The 23,149-nt window shown below is 36.4% G+C and overlaps 2 protein-coding genes and 1 long non-coding RNA gene across 9 annotated transcripts in view; 2 read left to right on the forward strand and 1 right to left on the reverse strand.

The window, feature by feature from the left end:
- Window positions 1-23,149, forward strand: part of LOC127857130 (WD repeat-containing and planar cell polarity effector protein fritz homolog) — a 124,917-nt gene that overhangs the window by 38,813 nt on the left and 62,955 nt on the right. For 3 of the 5 annotated variants that reach the window (XM_052393500.1, XM_052393499.1, XM_052393496.1), the window contains exons 19-26: window positions 1,735-1,849; window positions 4,248-4,371; window positions 5,777-5,840; window positions 6,422-6,512; window positions 7,012-7,109; window positions 9,428-9,627; window positions 10,517-10,637; window positions 11,324-11,610. In XM_052393500.1, coding sequence (XP_052249460.1) covers window positions 1,735-1,849; window positions 4,248-4,371; window positions 5,777-5,840; window positions 6,422-6,512; window positions 7,012-7,109; window positions 9,428-9,627; window positions 10,517-10,637; window positions 11,324-11,377 — 867 coding nt within the window. In that variant the 3' untranslated portion in view covers window positions 11,378-11,610. Of the gene's footprint in view, window positions 1-1,734; window positions 1,850-4,247; window positions 4,372-5,776; window positions 5,841-6,421; window positions 6,513-7,011; window positions 7,110-9,427; window positions 9,628-10,516; window positions 10,638-11,323; window positions 11,611-23,149 lie in introns of those variants that run through there. The other 2 variants (XM_052393497.1, XM_052393498.1) reach the window with 2 other exon arrangements.
- On the forward strand, window positions 14,791-15,803 carry LOC127857137 (uncharacterized). Its single transcript, XR_008038348.1, has 2 exons — window positions 14,791-15,103; window positions 15,367-15,803. It is a non-coding gene; the product is annotated as an uncharacterized LOC127857137 (long non-coding RNA).
- Window positions 19,382-23,149, reverse strand: part of LOC127857135 (uncharacterized) — a 118,719-nt gene continuing 114,951 nt past the window's right edge. For all 3 annotated transcript variants that reach the window (XM_052393504.1, XM_052393505.1, XM_052393503.1), the window contains exons 6-11: window positions 22,478-22,644; window positions 21,902-22,013; window positions 21,082-21,124; window positions 20,657-20,727; window positions 20,350-20,455; window positions 19,382-19,676 (exon numbers count right to left, since the gene is read on the reverse strand). In XM_052393504.1, coding sequence (XP_052249464.1) covers window positions 19,479-19,676; window positions 20,350-20,455; window positions 20,657-20,727; window positions 21,082-21,124; window positions 21,902-22,013; window positions 22,478-22,644 — 697 coding nt within the window. In that variant the 3' untranslated portion in view covers window positions 19,382-19,478. The remainder of the gene's footprint in view (window positions 19,677-20,349; window positions 20,456-20,656; window positions 20,728-21,081; window positions 21,125-21,901; window positions 22,014-22,477; window positions 22,645-23,149) is intronic.

The following is a 23,149-nucleotide window of genomic DNA, read 5'->3' on the forward strand; positions in this document are numbered from 1 at the left end:
CAAGAGGAGATGTGATATTATCAGCCGGTTCTGGTCGGATAATTTTTCACAGAGTTATGGCCCTTTGAAATTTTCCATTAACTGTACATATAGTGCAATTCTTGTCCCCCCAACTACTGACTGGAATTCAATGAAGCTTTATGAGAAGCTTAACTACCTTGAGGAGATGCGCATGTTATTTGTGGGTTCTGGTTAGATGATTCATTTAGAGAGTTATGGCCCTTTGAAATTTTTAAGTTGCTTAACCATCCATCGTATTATTTTGTCCAAAGTTATGCCCCTCAGGACGTTTCCTTTTATCTGAATATATACCGGTAGTGCAATATTGTGACAAAAAAAACTTTGGGGAGCATCACCCGTCTCGGACGGTTTCTTGTTCATCAAATTTTCATTTTTTTCTACGACAATATGACATGTTATTGATATCAGCAATATTTATTTGTGGAAGACACTTTTATATAATAAGACCTTAGCACAAAGTAGCCAGTGATTAAAGGAATTTTATAAATTTAAGGGATTTTATTAATTTAAGGATTTTATTTAATTCAAGTTTGAAAAATAACTTAAATTTTCCCTAAGTATTGTCAATACAGTATATATATTGCAAGTTCAAGACTTTAAAATACAGCTTTGACAGTTTTTTTGTAGATTTTAGATTGTGAATGTATAATAATGTTTGCCAAACAGGAAAATGACTTTTTTTAAACAAAAGTGTGTTTATCCAGAAATAGAGGAGAACACATTATGCTGTGCAATCTTGCTGTGTATTAACAATTACAAAAGCACAAGGCATTGCAATTAAAATTAATTGTATTTTTGTTCTGAAGTACAGTTTCATATCTACAGTTTTTGCTTTAGTTTTTTAATATCACATATGTTGGTATTGGTTTCGGCTTCAGGTAATCTCGTACCATAAATCCACCGAAGCTGCAAAGTTCCATTGTGTTTTAGGACAACACAACACTTTAGCTTCAAGCCTACTTTTCCTATGAAACACAGATGTATTAATTTGTTAGGGCCTTGCTCTGGGTAAATTAAGCTTAACCCTTTCAGTGCGGGAACCGAATTTTGAAGGCCTTTGCAAACAGTTTGGATCCAGATGAGACGCCACAGAACGTGGCGTCTCATCAGGATCCAAACTGTTTGCTATTTTGATAGTATTCTTTGAAAAAAATCTAAGAAAATGCTAATTTTAGAAATTCAGCAGACGACATTTTAGTAGAAGACAAATTTCCCAGCATTCAAAGGGTTAATGCATATGCATTAAGTGTCTGCACAGGCTAATCAGGGATGATACTTTCCTCCTAGGCTTTCATTTAGAAAGAGACTTCCTTTAAACAAAATATTCATAAAAGTGGAAAGTGTTGGCCCTGGGCCCATATTCACCAAACAATTCTTAGACTCAAGTCTAAGAATAAAGAAAATTCTTTAAATTGGAATATTCAAGAATTTCTTTAATTGTGAGTCAAACTCTGCAGTAAACATCTCTATCTATATTATTCTTCATATAGAACAATTTGTTAATGACATAATCACCGGTGGAGGCCTGTATGTATTCAAACAATGAACACATTTTTCTTGGTTCTAAGTCTATTCTTTATTCTTTAGCCTAAGAATCGGTTGGTGAATATGGGCCCAGCTGTTTAGCTTTTGCGGACTGCAAAGGCTAATCTGGCACATCACTTTATGCATCAAGCTCTTTTTTCCCAGAACGCGACTCATTACCAATTTCAGGCCGTTTCCCTGCTATGTTCCATGAGCTGGGACCAGGATGGCACCAGCTGTTACACGTGTCTCACCACCATTGTTACCCATCTCCTCAAGATGCCACTGAACGCAGAACGGGAAGGTAGGTTGGAAAAATACTGATTTTCGCTTGGCTGTTTTCGGAGAAAACCAGAGTTATTGTCATAGCCAGCTCGTAGTCTGCCATCCGCCGTCCGCGTCATGCTTAAACCTTGAAGTTTGTCTCTAAAATATAGTGCTTCAGCCTACAACTTTGAAACTTCATATTTAGACGCACCTTGCTGAGTTCTACTAGCCACACCCATTTTTGGCTCACTAGGTCAAATGTCAAGGTCACTGTGACCTCTAAAAAAAATTAAAAAATTCTGACAAGCTTTCATTTATTCAAAACTGCACCCACAGCCAAGTGTTGGCACCCGTTTTATGGTGCTGTTGTTTTTATTCTTAATGCTAAGGTTGAAATATTTCCAGATTATTGGGGGAATTTTGTGTGCCTTAGTCTTGATAAAGGAAGAATATCTTAATGCCTTGTATGTCCAGAAATTAGAACTACCAATTGGGTTAAACAATATAAAGGTACTTTTTGTGATTTGAAATTTATGGAATTTTTTATGTAAGAAAGTCTCTTCTAAACAAAAAATAGTTTAGTTGGAAAGTGTTGTCCCTGATAAGCCTGTGCGGACTGCACAGTCTTATCTAAGATGACTCTATGCACATACATTTAGCCCAGTTTTCCCAGAGCAAGACTTCATTTACTAGACAAATCAATCTGGATGCCCAGCTATCTTTCCATACATAACATATAAAATAGATATCTACTCTTAAATCATGACTTAATTGGGACTTTAAGTGAGCCACATTGTGGTGAAAGTGGGCTTAATGCATGCAAACTCCACACAGGTTAGTAAGCTAAATGCATGTGCAGTCCACACATGTTAATAAGCTTAATGCATGTGCATTCCACACAGGTTAATAAGCTTAATGCATGTGCAGTCCACACAGGTTAATAAGCTAAATGCATGTGCAGTCCACACAGGTTAATAAGCTGAATGCATGTGCAGTCCACACAGGTTAATGAGCTAAATGCATGTGTATTTCACACAGGTAAATAAGCTTTATGCATGTGCAGTCCACACAGGTTAATAAGCTAAATGCATGTGTAGTTAACACAGGTAAATAAGCTTTATGCATGTGCAGTCCACACAGGTTAATAAGCTAAATGCATGTGTAGTTCACACAGGTAAATACTTTATGCATGTGCAGTCCACACAGGTTAATAAGCTAAATGCATGTGTAGTTCACACAGATAAATAAACTTAATGCATGTGCATTCCACACAGGTAAATAAGCTTAATGCATTTGTAGTTCACACAGGTAAATAAGCTTGATGCATGTGCAGTCCACACAGGTTAATGAGCTTAATGCATGTGTAGTTCACACAGGTAAATAAGCTTTATGCATGTGCAGTCCACACAGGTTAATAAACTTAATGCATGTGTAGTTCACACAGGTAAATAAGCTTAATGCATGTGCAGTCCACACAGGTTAATGAGCTTAATGCATGTGTAGATCACACAGGTAAATAAGTTTTATGCATGTGCAGTCCACACAGGTTAATAAGCTAAATGCATGTGTAGTTCACACAGGTAAATAGTTTATGCATGTTCAGTCCACACAGGTTAATAAGCTAAATGCATGTGTAGTTCACACAGATAAATAAACTTAATGCATGTGCATTCCACAGGAAAAACACTTTCCTTCTAAACTGGATTTATATTTAAAAGAGACTCTCTTCAAACAAAAAATTCCATGAAAGGGGAAAGTGTCAGCCCTGATTAGCCTGTCCAGGCTGCGAAGGCTAATCTGGGACAATACATGCATTAAGCCCAGTTTTCCCAGAACTTAAAAATGCTGGACAACACTCAGTTGAAGCCCCGATCCAAGGAGCATGGGGGCTTATCAAACACAGATTCTAGTTTGGACCTTGGATTGAAGGGTTTATTAATGTTAAGATAACACACAATTTGCGTGAATTTGCTTTATGCAGAAGGAAGAATGCATTGATATAATAATCTTTGTTCAGTTTGTATGAAAATAATCAGTTGTCTGTATGATACACAAATGTTATTGCAGTTATCATTCAATACTGTTCTGATTTATGTGCTTATCCGAGACTCAATCTTAGTCAAACAAGTACACAATGAATGTGAAATTAACCCACCTCCCACTCAAAAGCTAAGTAAAAATAGCAGGTTGTTCCTTTAATTATGCTGTTTGCTGTTCCTCAGTATTTTAGGCTTGGAAATTAAGTCCCTAAAACTTAAATCTAGTAACAAAAGTATTTCATATAATTTTATTTTCAAAGGGACTGCAAACAGATAAACCTGCGCTTTTTAGCAGAAAGGGTTAAAAACAAAATTTTTTAAAATTGTATCTATGAAACCATATTATAAAATAAAATTAATTCCTGAACGAAACAAATGCGTTATTCTATTTTCCAGTGAATCTGCAGACAGCACTGGGCACATTCTACTCTCCCAAGCAGCCTCTCTCAGAGTCAACCATCCTCGACTATCGAGACCCAATTAGCCGTCTGGCTAGACGCTTCTTTCACCATCTTTTAAGGTAGTCAGCATGTGACAGTGACATCATTTCACAGTTGTTAGCCTTCATTGTTTATGTTCATTTATTGTTAACCAGGTTTTCCGAAGGAAAAAACTGGTTATTAGATTGGCGAATGCGGGCGGGCTGGCTGGCTGGCTGGCGGGCTGGCTGGCGGGCTGGCTGGCGGGCTGGCGGGCGGGCGGAACAAGCTTGTCCGGGCCATAACTATGTTGTTCATTGTCAGATTTTAAAATCATTTGGCACATTTGTTCACCATCATTGGACGGTGTGTCGCGCGAAATAATTACGTCGATATCTCCAAGGTCAAGGTCACACTTTGAGTTCAAAGGTCAAAAATGGCCATAAATGAGCTTGTCCTGGCCATAACTATGTCATTCATTGTGAGATTTTAAAATCATTTGGCACATTTGTTCACCATCAAGGGACGGTGTGTGGCACGAAAGAATCACGTCAATATCTCCAATGTCAAGGTCGCCACGACTAAAAATAGATTTTTTTTAAAAACAAACTTACAAAGGGCTTAATTTTGTTTGTTCATTTCAAAAGTTCAGTTTGAGTTTTCTCCCTTTATCGGATTTTTTTTTCACAATGAAAACCTGGTTTTGTGACAATTTTGTCCCTTGTTTTAGGAATAGAATATTGAAAATTGACACTGTCAATTTATATGCCCCCAGTAGGGTGGAATATAGCAGTTGAACTGTCCGTAAGTCCGTCTGTCAGTCTGTGCGTCCGTCCAAAAACTTTAACATTGGCCATAACGTTTGCAATATTGAAGATAGCAACTTGATATTTGGCATGCATGTGTATCATAGAGCTGCACATTTTGAGAGGTGAAAGGGCAAGGTCATCCTTCAAGGTCAAAGGTCAAATATATGGCTTCAAAGCGGCGCAGTAGGGGGCATTGTGTTTGTTACAAACACATCTCTTGTTACTGTTCTTTTTGATTGTTTCAAACAGTGATTTGCATATCTTTATTCACTGATATTCCTCTATGAATAACAGGAGGGCATAAGATAAAGAGATCATCCAGTGCTGCAGCTAGGATTTGAAAAGGGCAGGGGGATTTTTTGTCAAAAGGGCACTTTGGACGCGCAGTATTTTGTCAAAAGGGCACTTTTGAGCGCGCGGGCGTTTCTAGAATGCTTCCTCATGAATGTTAATTTAAATGTTATTAATAATTGTAAGAATAAATTATTCCCATCGTCATTAAACAATTCAAATTTAATGACTACAATGAGGAATAAATTAATTACAATGTATTTTAATAAGAGATTTATTAATCATCATAATATGTAAAAAAAAGAAAAAAGGGGGGGCCCTAGGAAAGTTAGGGCGGAGGTTCGGGAGGGCAGGGCGGGGCGCCCTTCAATTTAGGCCTAGCTGGAGCACTGTCATCTTTTTGTAGGTATGCAAGATTTGACAAGGCCTATTTACTGGCTGTGGACATTGGTGCAAAAGATCTCTTCATGGTATGTTTATTTTTTTACTTGGTAAAAGTATAAATACTATTTTGTGTTGACTGCAGCTTATGATTTTACTGAAATATTTTACGAATGCTTTAAGGATTGATATGTCATTCACATCCGCTTTAGCAAGCATGAAAGAATGTCTGACTGAAAGGTTGTCAAAACATACTAATTTTTGTTGCATCCAGCTCCTTAGGTGTGTCCTAATTTAAGAAATTTTATCAGATTGTATCATGTCAGCTTTGAGTAGATTATTAAAATGTTCTTAAATCTTTGGGGAACTGTTGCCAGCCCTTCATATTGGGAATTTTAAGGGGAATTGGGAATTACATTTTTTGTTGATATGCATGACTACATGTCAAAACTTGGTCTCATGCAAATAGCTAGGAACATACACAAACATGCCTCTAACAATGTCAATTGTTTTCGAAATTTAGTCAGTTGTTTTCTTTATAAAGGTTATATTTAGAGGGGCATTATGAAGTATTAATAAAGAGAAAAATATACTTTATGAGGATGGAAATAGGGCAGAATGTTGGCCTCAAATATGCCCTAGAAATCGCTGTATTATCATGTATCTTCAGGACATTCATTTCATGGCCTTGGACAAAGGGGAGACAGCTCTTGCAGAGGTTTCAAGGAGGAAGGCTGAGCAGGTCGACTCAGAATCCATAGGTATGCCATGATAGGCAATAGTTGATTTCTCGTTGGGTTACTGCCACATGTGAAAGTCAAGGAAGTGCAACACAAATAGTGTATGTGCTGCAGGGATGGTATGAGAAAATAAGTACTGGAAATCAAAGTAGCAGAGTTGTTATTTTTTGTTTAAAATAGTTGTATTCTAAAATCATTGATATATGCCTAATTGTCCAATTATAAAGAAAATATTTTACCCAACAGTTTTTGTGGTTTCTTGTTCTATAAAAAAAGCCCTTTAGGGATGAAATATATTGGAGTCACTCTGATGGTTGGTGGGTCAGTCCACAAAAATATTCTGAAATCAAGGAAGTCAGGTTTCTCTAGTGATATAGGATTGAATCATTGATTATACATCTTAGTTCATCCCACGTTTCGTATTTCTCCAAAGGGTCACATTATGGTGGGATAGACATACACTTTCATCTTCCTTTGTATTAATCTGTCATAAAACTAGTTTCATGTCTTTCCAATACAGAGAGCTACAATGACACGTTACCAGGTCTAGATGGGGGAGGGTTTTACCAGCAGCATAATGGGGTCGCCAATAACCATAGCAACAGACATAGGGAGGAGGTAAGCGCTGGCTGGAAAGTTTTAACCTTCCTGAGCAGGAATTATATGTAACATAGTTTACTGGTCGTCTACACAAGTTTGTTCAAATGATGCTGCTAGGGTAAAAAAATTGGCCATGCCTTTGGGATTCACATTTTATATACTTAATGTGCAATATAATTGAACCAAATTCATATGTCAAGCTGCATGTAAAAAAATTATCAGATGAGCAATCTATTGATATCTTGGCAAATATTTTATAATTGCGCAATCCACTGATGACAGTGATACAGTATGTATTGTATCCGTTATTGTACTAGTTTAAATGAATGATGTTAGTGTTTCTTTGTCGATTCTGCTTGTGAATGAATTTGATTTAAAGTAGATCTAATTTATAGATGTTTGAGTTAGCAAAAAGTATAACTCAATACTTGTTCAAGTTGTTCGGCTATTGTCCGGTTTTGCGAATGAGAATTAAAGCCTTTGTTATAAAGTATTATTTTTACATTGTTATTTCATAATACAGAATACATAATTTTGTATTTTGTACCAAATGTGACACTTTACATTCAAGTTCATATTATTGTTCATGGAAAAATAATAAGCACATAAATATTGACCACAACAGGATATTATTGTTTGAGCCATCTAGCAAGCACAGTTATCTGTCACGCAACGATTTTGGTGAATTATAGACATTAACATCATATTATTTTTTCAAGGAGCTGTGAAAAAGATCGACAGAATAATGTTGAGTTAAAAAAAAAACCACTTAATTGAGGCTCTAATCATGATGATTCATTTAAAATCTTTTCAAAATCTTAACATGGACTGTTAAAATATTAAGGAAACAACTAATAGTACATAAAAAGTCATGGTTGTTTGCACCTAGAGGTTAGATTTCTATACTTATATAGAATGGAGGCATTTAGAATTACACTTGTCTTTCAGTACGCTCCCAAGCTTATGTTTTCATTTCATCTTAAATACTGAGTGGATCTCGCTGAATTTTTATGCTCCCCATATATATATGGGGAGCATATAGTTGCCAGATTGGGTTTCCTTACTTCCTTACTTCCTTACTTCCGTCACACTGTTGTTACAGTTTCTCATAGCGCCTTAAATATTTTACCGATCCCTTACATTTTTGGTATGTAGGTACCTTGCATGGACCTCTACCTTTTGATGAGGTTTGAGGTCACTGGGGTCAAGGTCAAGGTCACTGAGGCTAATATTAGATTTTTCTGCCACTTTTGTTACAGTTTCTTATAGCGCCTTCAACATTTTACCGATCTTTAACATATTTGGCATGTAGGTACCGTGCATGGACCTCTTCCTTTTGATGAGGCTTGACGTCACAAAGGTCAAGGTCACCGAGGCTAATAATAGATTTTCCATCATACTTTTGTTACAGTTTCTCATAGCGCCTTCAATATTTTACTGATCTCTTACATATTTGGCATGTATGTAACCTTGCATGGACCTCGACCTTTTGATGAGGTTTGACATCACTGGGGTCAAGATCACAGAGGCTTATAATAGGTTTTCTGTGACACTTTTGTTACAGTTTCTCATAGCGCCTTCAATATTATACTGTTCTCTTACATATTTGGCATGTAGGTAATTTGCATGGACTTCTACCTTTTTATGAGGTTTAAGGTCACTTGGGTCAAGGTCACCGAGGCTAATAATAGATTTTCTCAAGGTCACACTTTGGTTACAGTTTCTCATAGCGCCTTCAATATTTGATCGATCTCTTATACATTTGGGATGTAGGTACCTTGCATGGACCTCTACCTTTTTGATGAGGTTTGAGGTCACTGGGGTCAAGGTCAAGGTCACCAAAGCTAATAATAGACTTTCTCAAGGTCACACTTTTTTCAACACAATTAAACCATATATCGGCAAAGCATCATTGGGGAGCATCCATCGGTTTTACTGATATCCTTGTTTTTACAGTTTAGTGACTTAAACATGTTACATTGAAGATAATTGTATTGAAAGTGTATTGGGCTCTAGCAGTTGCTGGCAGAATTATGGCCATTAGTCAGTTTCTAAAAACATAGCAATATTGTTACATGAAGTCTGTGTGTTCATCTCCTCTAACTGATTGCAGAGATTGAAAAAACTTGCATAGCTGAATTTGTAGTTGATGGTTTTGAAAAGAATTTTGACTATGACCTGTTTTGGCCCTTGTCTTTTTGTCTGATGTAGCCAATATTTAGTAGATTTGTCTGTGCCTTGTGGCATCATCCGTGTGTGTGATACATTTTCTTATTTTCAATGCTGTGGAAATCTGGATTATCATGGTAAATATTATGCTTCCTCTCTATCACCAGATTCCAGTGTCAAGACAGCATCCATGGCAGCAGAGTAGCTCAACACAGGGCCATCTATCCCATGATTCTTCACTCCAGTCCCACAATGCATCATTCCAGTCCCAGCGTTCCATGCCTTCCCACGATGCACCATTGGCAGGGGCAGAGCACTCTGGGAGAGGTGCCAGCAGGAGAAGAGTGCAATACAGTGACCAACAATTGTAAGAGTTTTTAACACAGTTAAACAAAACATTATTTTTTTCTTGTATTTGCCATAAACGAGTGACTTATATCACATGTTTATGGACTTTTATACCTTTATTTGTTGCAATGCCTGTGATAGTTGAGTTGATAAAAGATATTTTGCCTTAAGCATGGCAAGTTTTACAACATATACATCAACTTTGGCTCTAGTATAGATTTCAAGGTCTCAGTATCAATTTTATCATCAAATATGTAATATGTAGGCCCAGATCAGGTTGATTCATATAGGATCTTGCGTGAGTGGTCGTTTTGTATTGAATTTATTAAACGAGTCATCTAAATAAAGATAAAAATGAGGCTTGCCGAGTTTTTATCTTTATTTAGATGACGAGTTTAATAAATTCAATACAAAATGACCACGAATCTAAGATTCTATGTATAACATGACCAACACATTTTCTCTGTATTTTATGCTCTTTTCACCTTTTTATTCACACTGTAAAAGAGTTTAACTGAAGAAATTCGCTGGTATAATGACGTCATTTCGTCACAAAAATGACGTCATTTCACAGTTATATAACTAGTGTAATAACACCCATGTAATAAACAAAATTGAGCATTACGTTATTTCACTCCTGGAGCGTAGGTCATGTTATAATTGGTTATATTGTTACCTTATATGGAAAGTTTCTTCTTAACATACTGAGTACTTCATTAATTGTAAATAGAAAGTTTATTTTAATATAAATTGTATTGAACGGTTATTAAGTTATGACAATTTGAAACAAGAAAGGGCTGTGTAATATTTTAGATACCTTTCAAAGGGCAATACTAGCAAAAGAATCCGCATATCAAGAGGTCAAAAATTGTACGTTTGTCTCATATATTACACTATGTCTTTTACAGGAGTAACGATCTAGACGCAATGAACATGCACTCAGATCTGATTAGTGACTATACTGCAGCTTTGAATGATGGGGGAGGGGCATGGGCATCATCTGTTGGCAGCACTGCAGCTAATAACGGGGTAGGTTATAGTGAGCAAGGGCGGTATTACACGCAAACCATTTTTGGATCAAATATATATTTTAGTCTTTGTTGTTTTCAGCATGGTAATAAATGGTTTGTGATAATTGTGCAAGGGCTCTCTGTGGTGTTTCAAGTTAAGAAGCAACAGATTTACCAGTTAACCTACTGAATGATTCCTTATACTATTTACATTTGCTAGTAAAGATTAACCTGAAACTTTTAATAATGTATTTGTTTTCAAGGTTAAAATACAATTTATTTCTTTTACTCAAAGTACTGACAATTAAAGGCATCACCTGCTTCAAACAATATGCCAAGCCCTTTGCTAAAAAAAACTTAAAAAACGTAAAGACTTTAAGCTTTATATTTATCCGTTATAAGCTAATGTTTTTATAGAAGCTAGATAGTGATTTATGAAGACAAATATGAATATGATAATTTCCCCATTAAAAAACAACAACTAAAGAACCAAGCATTCACGATATCTTACCAGACAAACATGAAATATTTTAATTCATGCCTGCCAAACAACAATATTATTTTATCGAATATTATAAATGAACAGAAAAGCAGCATATTCATGATGTATTAAGGAGTCTGGTACAAGCAATTTTAATGCCTATGTATAGTAGAATGAGTGCTTATAGTTCATATTTGCCGCCTCAAATGTGTTTGTTCTGTTAGTCATTTCAGAGCGAAGAAAAAGGTGTGAAAGTGTTCCGATTTGGAGTCGTGTAGTTTGTAGACTTGAGTTCCATATTGACAGACCCTTTACTGGTTTCCATGATTACAGAAACCTTACATTTTTTTGAATACATGTATGCACAATAATTCATTCAGGGACTGGAGAATTTTGGGAATTGTTAAACCGGGAGAAAAGAGACAATTTTATACTTTTGCTCTTGCATGTAATGCAAAAATTGTTGCTAAACTGTTAAGTTTAGCTGTAAGCTGTTAAGCTTTTAGCTTAATTATTATGCCCCCCTTCGAAGAAGAGGGGGTATATTGCTTTGCTCATGTCGGTCTGTCGGTCGGTCGGTCTGTCAGTCCGTCCACCAGGTGGTTGTCAGACGATAACTCAAGAACGCTTGGGCCTAGGATCATGAAACTTCATAGGTACATTGATCATGACTCGCAGATGACCCCTATTGATTTTGAGGTCACTAGGTCAAAGGTCCAGGACACGGTGACCAGAAATAGTAAAATGGTTTTTGAATGATAACTCAAGAACGCATACGCCTAGGATCATGAAGCTTCATGGGTAGATTGATCATGACTCGCAGATGACCCCTATTGATTTTGAGGTCACAAGGTCAAAGGTCAAGGTCACGGTGACCCGAAATAGTAAAATGATTTTCGGATGATAACTCAAGAACGCTTTTGCCTAGGATCATGACACTTCATAGGTACATTGATCGTGACCCGTAGATGACCCCTATTGATTTTCAGGTCACTAGGTCAAAGGTCAAGGTCACAGTGACAAAAATCGTATTCACACAATGGCTGCCACTACAACGGACAGCCCATATGGGGGGCATGCATGTTTTACAAACAGCCCTTGTTTGCTAAGCCATCATCTAAGAATCACTCACATGCTCATTTGAAGGAAATACTTGAAATAATTATTGAATATACCCATGAACTGGGTATAACTGCGTTAAATTATAATAATATTTATACTTTAACATGAATTGGTATTATATTTATGGATTAATATGCATTCACTATTTGTGATATTTGTATTTCTAAGCTTCTTATTGACCAAAACGTGTGAGCATTTTGTAGATGATTAAGATATTTTTGTTTGCCTTATAATATATATGTTTGGTACATGGCACTATTGTATTATATTTTGTATAGATTTTGTAAAAGCTATCATAGATGTGTGTTTATCATGGATATTTATGAGTTTTATCCGTCCAGACTTTATTTTGTATGCATATAGAAGTATACAACTTATGTAGAGCTATCTTAAATATATGAAAAAGACTATAAAATAATGCATAATTAACAAATGTGTTGTTTTTAATTTAATTTGTCAGTCGGCCAAAAACTTCAAGTTTTAAATGATTATGTATAATATTGGATCCTAAAGCAGACTTATGAAAGTTAATAACTTGGAATACTGTAAAATCATTATTTTTTGTGGGACCTTATTTTTTGTTGATTTGGTGGGTTTACTTATCCAAGAATTTGACACAAACACTTCGGAAAATGACAGAAGCAAACTCCTCTGTTTTGCATAATAAGAAATACAGGAATTTACGTATCCTCAAAAAGTATTTTTGAAACCACGAAATTTCATACGGACGAACATAAATGATTTTACAATGCCAACAACTTGAGTATTAGATTATCGATTTTTTTGTGATTTTGCGACAGTCTTCTGAAGGGTTGCCTGGAGGCTTGGGGGTCTATTGGCTCTCTTCTGTCTGACCTCTATTGTGTTATACATTAACAATGTGTGTGTTGCATTTTGCTTATTTGTATAAATGCCGGAGTGATAGACCCTTATGTATCAGCATGGGAATTTTTCCAACAATACAAGCACCCATAGGAATGTTTCAGGCATCAATAACAAACCAAGGCGTTATGGTACATTTATTTAATTACATAAACTTTGATAGTGAATTGACAATTTTAAAATGCTATCCTCATTTAATTCATCATTATGTACGGATAAAGTTTATGGACAATTTTATTTTGCACTCCTCATTCAATAGATCAGTATGTACGGATGAATGTGAAGGCCTAACAAAAATAATTCTTTAGAAAAAATAATTGTGTAACTGTTATACGAGTATACATTAAAATACAGTGCAGATGTTACATGTAAATGTATAAGCAACAATAATAACACTGTACAATATTACGACGAAACAGAGGGGGAACACAAAAATAACTTCGGGCATGCGAAGAAACCATTGGTAAAATAAATCAAAGTACTGACAGTACTGGTGTGACGATGCTTTTGAAGAGGATGGATATAAAAGCATCAATTTAAGTTTATCTACATCACCATAATTGTGTATGTGGGTACGAAAATTAAGGCTACGAAAAAAAATGGGTACGAAAATTTTGGGTACAAAAATTATGCCAAAAAATGGGTACGGGGAAGTAGTACCCGTGGGAAACTTGACCCATTCAGCGAAACTGGGAGGCGGGTTACATTCTCGATCAAATATAAGGTATAAAATATAAATATAAGAATCAATCCGAAAGGTAACTACGATAAGCGAATCTATGCGAAACCATCCGAATAATAGCGCTCCTAATTGTTTTAGTAGTTTGTGCAGATATATGCCTATATTTCATATATATAATGTTGAAGGTATCATTATTTCGTCAAAATGGAAGATATACAACGCCTGAAACTGCAGTATGTTGCTGATAGGGCCAATCAAGAAGTAGTCCAGCAACAACTAAACATACACCGGTTTCTCAGAGGCCGACTAAGGTGGAGAAGAGGAGCCAGAGCACGTAATATCTGGAGAAGACCATGGCTGCATCCCGGGAGACGGCGCCAATTTGGCATCTATGATCAGCTCATGGTTGAGCTCAGAAGAGAAGATCCTGGAACATTTAAGAAATTCCTCCGCATGTCTACTGAAATGTACGATGACATTTGGGAAGGGTTCGTCATCGCCTCGTGAAGCAACACACTCGGTACAGGGAGCCCTTGGATCCAGGGCTCAAGTTAACTGCCACACTACGTCATCTGGTTTCTGGTGTCAAGTACTCAGACATGCGGTATTCCTGGCGGGTCGCTGAAATACCCTCTATGTAATGGTCAGAGACGTGTGTCATGCTATATGTGAAGAATATATTGATGAGGTTATGACAGCCCCCTCAACACCTGAAGAATGGAGACAACTGGCTGATGGTTTCCTCAAGAATTGGAACTTTCCAAATTGCGTTGCTGCTATGGATGGCAAGCACATGGCTATCAGAAAGCCTACCAGCTCTGGTTCCTTATATTATAATTATAAGGGATTCTTCAGCATCATCTTACTGGCCATTGTTGACTCGGACTACAAGTTCCTATGGTGTGATCTGGGTGATGAGTATAAGTCTACATAAATTTAACTGCATTATTTTGTAATTACATAAATTATATACATTTAGTTCTATTTTCAATGTACAGATGTATACTGACAATTTCTTATCCTTTTGTATTTTCAGGATACGGTTCAAGTGGAGATGCCAAGATTTATAATGAATCAGAATTTCTGGAGATGGTGCAGGATGGTTCCATTGGATTTCCAGACCCACAGCCCTTTCCAAATGACACCGTCGAAATGCCCTATTTCTTGGTTGGAGATGACGCTTTCAGCTTTAGCGAGAACATGCAGAACCCTCTGGACATGAGTCCTGACAAGAGACGAAAGAATCCTGAACTACCGGTTATCCAGGGCTAGGAGAGTATCAGAAAATGCATTTGGGATTTGGGCCAACCGATTCCAGGTACAGTAAAGTTCCGCTATTAAGACCAGGCAAAATAGTGGTCTCAATAGCGGAGTGGTCTTAATATCGGACCATTTCCTTCATTAATTAACCATTTGGGACTTGAATATTGTCAAAAACCACATAATTGTTTTTAATCTTCGCAGTGGTCTTAATAGCGGAACTTAAGTGCAATACCCTTTTTCAAAACACAATTTCATTTATAAAAGAGATGTTCACGTTAACTTTTAACACATAACAATACTGGTCATCTGTAATTTCAGATACTTCTCGCAAAGATGAACCACAGCCCATCCACAGTAAGGCTGATTGTAAAGACATGCTGCATTCTCCACAACTTGATGAGGATCAGGTACCCCACCATGCAGAATGCACTGGTTGACCATGATGATAGAAGAGGCGATCTGGTTAATGGGGAATGAAGAAGAGGTCGCAACTTGAAGGATACCAGGAATGTCAATATCAGGGTCCACAACACAGCAACCAAAAAAGGCACGATTGTGAGAAACACTCTGAAGCATTGGGTCAACTCTCCAGCGGGATGTTTGACATGGCGAGACAGGATGGTGCCACATTAGAGATTGAAATAAAGTGTAAGGCCACGACTTTTTTTTTTATTGGTTTACAAAAATAATTTTGAAAATGGTCCATCGGGCGGTCGAAAAAAAAAAAAAAAAAAAACATTGGAAAAATAAGTTAATACTAATAACATCAGAACAAAGACATCATATCTTTTATAACCTTAACACAGAGACGAAAAATCTAATTATGCAATGAAACACATCTCTATCTTCAAATGAAATGAGTCACCTAAAAGCACCTTTTGTAACATCAGGCAATTTTAAACACTCCATTAAATGACATGCGTTCTTCTCCCATTAAAACGAAAAACTGCGCTTCATTTCCGTAATTCGATGCGCACCATTACGCAATGCGATGCCCGTTGCATAAATCTTATATAAGATAAACTACTCATACACAAAGTATGTGTTTGCTCTTATTGGACTTATGACATCGTCCATGAAAAAATCGAGGTAGATCGATCCCCGCGTCGTCGCGGTAATGTTTGTTAAAGTTGTTGTTGTCATGAAAACTCGTTGATTTACAACGCAACACGTCTTTATTAAACTGACGCGAATTAATACAATCATATTTGTCAACTTGGCTTTTGCTTTATTTTGATAATTTAATCCAAAGTTTAATGTTAGCAAGTGTTTTTACTGGAATTGTAAACAAGGAGCCAGTTAAAGTCTTCCGAAAATGTGCAGTCTGTGTGAATTGACAGTTTGACGTCATCAAAGGAAAGCCGCTTGCTGTCTGAAGCAATAAAGCGACAAATTTCGCGCCGACAAAATTGGCTTCCTTTGTCTAGCAATCAACATGCCGAACCAATCGTGCGTTTGTTTCTCAATTGCAATCCTCCAATTTAATAATAGCACGTGCATAGCTCCGCCTTCGAATCTTTTGCAGAGAACGGAGGCGGAGTTTAACGGTTAATTGAGCTAGTATTTTTAATACGCAAGTTGAGTTCCGATTTGCCGAAATTACTCGGCCCTAAGCATTAAAACGACAAATACATTTATCAATGATTTTCCGAGATATACCGATTTGTTCCGATTTCCAAACTTTCTGTACAGTTCCTATAAACTATGGCGGACGTGTTTACAAAATTCCTAAACACATATATCGTAAATAATGGCAGTGTTTTATTGGATTATTTATACTAATTATCAAATTGCAAGGTAATACTTTTTATCTACTATAATATCGGGTATGTTTAATATAATAAACATGTTAAACAATATAGTTGCGTCACAGACTCGGAAATAAATTTTGATGCGGTCGACATTTTACTGACGCTGATTTTCCTATTGTCTGTAATTAAATAAATATTGAGAAGTGCCCATAAAAGGACTGGTACATACTGTGTCACATTGAAAAATATCCCGATCTCTGTAATATATGTGAACCAATCGTTGATTGTACTTACTTGATTTTATTCGCAACCGTACTCAAACCGGATCGGTTTTTTTTCTCGTTTCGCTCGTTTTTCAGTGCGGTCGGGAATAAAATATATAAAAAAAAGACGATTTTCCGATTTTATTTTTTTTCCCATTTTCCAAAAATTAGGGTCGGCGGTTTTGTAAACCAAGAAATATAAAAGTCGTGGCCTAACATATTAGTGGAATAAATTAGTAAAGAATATTGTTGTTTTTGTATTGGCCTTATAAAGGGAAGTAATAGTAACAGGAAGACACGAAATTTACGCAAAATCTTTAATGAAAAAGACTTCATGCATACATACCATAAAAAATAACAAATACAGTGAATATCTACATAATCTCACTGACAAAGTTTTTACTATACTGAGTACATAATGAAAACATCTCAGGCGTAATCGACATGCGTGCATTTACAATGATATTAAAGAAACAAATACAGTGAACAGAAAACCTACACTTCAGTACTAACATAATAGTACAACCATGTCAAATAAAGACTACGGAAGACTTGAACATACACCTTAAATATAATCATGACAAACGATACAAATATATCGGACAAAAGTTAGTCTATTTCAAAACGCCCGGATGCAGAAACACCGTTTCGGAAATATTCGGCGGTATGCGCAAGTATGCGAAGGTTGCGCTTACATTCGTATCTTTACGCTCTTAAAAGCTCCTAATCGCTAACCGAAAGTACGAATTTTATTTGCGCGACCTAACGCTTTCTAGCGAATTGCAGTAACTGTTGGTCACACTTCGTAAATTATTCGCATCAAATAGTTCCTCTACGTTCACCTTTCGTTATAATATTACACAATGCAACACATGTTCAAACAATTTCGACAAGAATTCGCTAAAATTCATAAATTTACCCTTTTCGCCAGGCTTCGTCATATGGATTCGTTTATGTGGGAGGTGGCTTTTAAAGTTAAAACAAGATGAAAAAAGTTTTTTTTACAGACATTTATTTTTTATAACTTGTTATCTATGGAAGAGCGCCATGAAATGTAAGTGGTTTCAGGCAAGTTGAAATTGGGTTTGTTAAAAAAATAAAATTCAAAATAGTATCATTTAAGTAATATTTTGAACTTAGTTTTTATAGATACAGTGTATATATACAGCGAAAATACCAAGAAATAGACAGATTTACCGTTTACTTTTTGAAATAAAAATAAAAATGTAACATGCATGGTTCGTATTTTCAGCAGTAAATCACCCAATTTAGCCATAACGTTGTGTTAATTTTAAAAATTGAAGAATGTGCATACAAATTGCAACATATTTAACAATAAACATAGCTTATAGGCCATATTAAATCAAATTACGTTAGAAAAGAAATAAAACGCGTCTCAAAAAAGAATACGTCGTCGGCAGGATTCGAACCTGCGCGGGAATATCTCAAAAGATTTCAAGTTTATCGCCTTAACCACAAGGCTACGGCACCTAATATTAGGCTCTTCAACCTTCGAAGCAATCGCGGGAAATCATTAGGGGTGCGCTACCTTAATTTCTGTTTGAAAAGATTATTAAATATGCAAAATGTGAGAGCACGCATAAGAGCGAGTTTCATATATATCGCACGGCTATTATGCTGTTTATATACCATACTCGCTTCAACGTTAACAAATGTCAGGTTCGAAATAATTCGTTTTCTTTACACTGATGATCGCGTTAAACGTTAATTATACACGTTTTCATTCGCAATTTATTTACAGAATAACGACAAATGTCAAATACAGTACAGAAAATGCATAGTATTGATCTATAAACATATAATGGATTGAATATAACTGATTTAAAATTAACGTTTTCAATTTATTATTAAATATTTCCCCAGAATATGCTGTCCTATTTATAGCTGAGCTTCCTTTACCTTTATCAATGATAATCAGCGAGGTATGCCGATTAGAAAAATCGAGCTATCTCAATCGGACTGGCTCGGTCTTTTACATACTAGTAGGTCGCCATTGTGAAGAATTTTTTCATTGTATGATAACTTAGACGAGCTGCTTCGCGGGAGACAGTAACAGTGCACTCTTGTCTTGTATGTATCATAATGATATTGACTACAAAATTATGACCCATAAGTAACAAGCATACATGTAATTATTTCTAGTTTAACAAGTAACTTTAATGTATCCCTAGGCACGTATATACTTAATACTGATCGTTTGATTAATAGAACACTATTATTTTATCAAACAATTATTATGCTGACATTTTGTAATTTCAACCCATCTTATTAGCAAGTCCAATTGATCGTAAAGCCATATACAAAATAAGACTGAGTTTTTTCATGTGAAAGAATAAATCGGTGGGTAAAACGTTTCTTTTCAATATAAGCAAATGCTATCGATGTCCGTTTAAATCTACATGAACCAGACGTATCTGTCCGCTCGTATGTGGCCTGTGGGTAGGCTCGGCCTTGCCAGTGATTTCACCTCGACGTCAAAATCTGCACCGTCCGACGTAACTTTGGCGGTGACGCAATCCGACGCCAGCGTTTTAGGTGGCACGTCAAGCAGGTTTATGTCGCCGATAAACATACCATTGACCGCCTTGAAACGCTGAAGTGTAGAAATGTTGATATGAGCTTCGTTTTAGGAAAACGGGGCATAATGCGTGTGCATAAAGTGTCGTCCAAAATAAGCTTGTACAGTCTTCCATTCTGAGGTATTTTTCGTTTAAAGGATGTTTCTTCTTATTGGAAATCCAGAACAAATAAGTATTTCGTGGGTTTTGATTTGGAGTAAACTGTACACTTACCAGAGATTTTAAGCCGGAGTTTTAGACATTTACTGGAGCTAAGTGGCTAATGATCGACTAGTTTTTATAATGTTGTTACAACAACAAAAAAGTACGATAACATATAAATATTAACATGTGAATTCTTAATTTTTCAGCGAACTATTTTTAAGCAACAAACACTCAACTCTTAAATGATTATGAATTTTGCTCTGTGAAAAGGTTCAATACATGTGCGTATAGTTTTGTCCCATATAAGCCTGTGCAGTACACATAGGCTTTTCAGGGACAACACTTGCCGCCTACATTAGATTTTCGTTCAGAAGAAACTACCTATTTACGAACAAAATTGCATGTAAGCGGAAAGTGTTGTCCCTGATTAGCTTGTGCATATTACAAAGGCTAATCTGGGACGACACTTTACACGTGTACATTTAACCCAGTTTTTTCAGAGCGCGGCCCATATTGAAATAACATCACCCTAGCCATACTCACGTGTTCGGCCTCGAAGACATCAAAGAGGGCCCGGTAGATGTGCCATCTGTCGTAGAAAAACTCGTCGTTTGCGCCCCTGTTCCGTAGGAACTGCACGAGGCCGAATCTGGTTGAAAGAAGCATGGTCCATCAATAACCGGTTTTAAAAGCCTTGTTCACATTTTGTCAAAATGAGAATTTTCAACTTATTGTCACGGATTAAAAAAGTTAATTAACTTTACGCACATGCTTTTAGCCCAGTTTTCCCAGAAAGATACTCATATGTAAATATCGGATGCGAACCTAAGTTCTTAACACGACCTCATACCTGCTAGGGAGGTGAAGGTTGACGGCGCCCATGTTCGCCCAGCTCCACCACTCGGTCGGTGCATCCGGGTCCTAAGGAACAGCAAATGAGATTCTGATTATGTGTCTCGTTATTCGTAACTGGGAAAACTATGCTTAACGCATATGCGCAAGTTTTTTCACGGTTTTTGCTGCGACTAAAATAAACAGGATTGGAGTACGAAATCCTTGAATGACATACAACTAATAACCTTATGAAGATGATTAATGAATTGTCATTGTTATGAAACATATACATTTGAAGTTGAATGCATCTATTTCGGAGAACGTTAATATTGCATTAAACTGCCTTATACAAACGCTTTCTTAGCGTTTTATTTATAAATAGTTTATCAAATCTTGGCTTAGCTGGCATATTGTAAGTTACAAAGCGATATTCAAACGTACCTTTACATATTGTCCATTCACTATTTTGAACTTGTACTCCGGTCTGAAAAAGAAACCTCACCTTTTAGCTGCTTAAACAAAAGCCAACACATTTTAAGTTCACACATATTTTTATTTTTTATTTTTTGTAGGAGGGGGGGGGGGGCTTCGTTGTCATGATCTGAAAAGCATGCGTGAATTAAGTTCGTGATTAGAGTGTTTATCTACTACATACAAAGTTAATTAAAACTGTGCACATGTCTGAAAGGTCTATAACGTAATTGGCAAAGCAACCAAACTGAGCGAATTTGTTGCACATGTATTCTTTTCGTAAATATAACAGTCTGAAAGTTTTCGATCGAATACTTAAATATCTCTACAACAAATAATCAACTAACACTTTACGGCGTCGTCCCAAACATCACCCGAGAATGCTGTCCTCATAAATTTATTCGCTAATAGTAAATATTAAAATCTTTCTTCGATGTCAAAACAATCGTAGATACTCGTTTATTGGTAAAACATATTTTTTTATCATACAAAAGCACATGTTAAACGACATTATATGAACATCATTGTAAGAAAAATGGGTTGAGTGCGCGTGCGTAAAGTGTCGTGCCAGATTAGCCTGTATAGGCAGGGACGACACTTTCTGGCTAAACGAGATTTTCGTTAAGATGATATTTCCTTTACACAAACAATTTCACGAAAGCGGAAATGTTCGTCCCAGATAAGCCTTTGAGGACTGCACATGCTAATCTGGGACGACACGTTACGCTCCTGCATTACGCCCAGTTTTTTAAGAACGAGGCTTTTGTATTGTTTTAAATGAATGTTTTACCTCGCAAATATAAAGAACCAAGCCTCGCCATTGGCCGGGGTAGGCATGGTCCGGGTCGTGTTCTCGGCCAGGGCTGCGAAGGAAAACGACATCTCCGCGCTCCAGAAAGTACCTGGGAAGGAAAGGCGGGTTAAGACTCTTACACCTATTATGATGAATCAAAGCGCTGGTAGCTTTCGACAGAAAAACAATACAGAAGGTAAACCAAACAACTGAACGCGTTGAAATGATATGACATCGTATTAATAAAGGATGCTGTCAAGACATTGTAAATCAACATACTGGCACTTTGGTAACGGACTTCGAGGGATGATAAAGATAAGCATTTACTGAATTGCTGGTACAGCAGTGTAAAATCAAAATTGATAATGTATTCATCTTTAAACACATTTTTTTTAATAACATGGATATGACAATTGTGATGCAAACTTACATGCGAAGGGAATTTGAAGCAAAACAACTCCGCATTTCTATTTGTCAAATAGCAATTCGTTAGATTAGCAGATGCAAAATATATTTACATTTTATGATTTCGTTGTTTCCTTAAAACAATACACTGCAAAAAAGAATGCTTACCTTTCTTGGTAGGGTCGTTAATCCCGCCGTCCGTGTACGTGGCCTTGACCATTTGGCTATCCCACACGGACACGGCACTGTCATTCTTGCACGGGTTGTCCATGTACGCCTTTCTAAGCATTAGGTCCCAGCTGACGTTCCGTACACTTATCTGCATCTCCTTGTAGCTGAAATGTGGGATATGGTGGGCCTTATGGAACTACTTGAGTATGACTCTACATTATCTTGAGTGATGCTAATATCAAACAAATATGAACGATAGTCCAGTAAAGAAAGCATATTTTGATTACGATGCGATAATTAAAACATATATATTTAAAGTGTGTTTTGAAAGTTCACGAAGGTGGATTTGACAGAATATGTCAGTAAAAAAGGCCTTTTTTTACAAAGTGGGACTTTTTGTTACATTATCAAATACAAGGAACATCAAATTATACATACATATTCATATTTTTGAAAGATCACTTTTCTAACGAGTTAATTAAGATACTAGTGTTCTTAATGACGTTGCATATTCAGTTAAACTGATAAAATATACACCGCCCGTCAGTGCATCAAATCGGTCAAAATAATAAGGATTTGCTACATACATCTATTCAGTTACACTGGATTGCAGGCTATATGATTTCTACACGTTTACCAATAATGAGTGTAAACATGTTTAATGAAACT

Source organism: Dreissena polymorpha, chromosome 14, assembly GCF_020536995.1.
Source record: "Dreissena polymorpha isolate Duluth1 chromosome 14, UMN_Dpol_1.0, whole genome shotgun sequence".
Lineage (NCBI taxonomy): Eukaryota > Metazoa > Mollusca > Bivalvia > Myida > Dreissenidae > Dreissena > Dreissena polymorpha.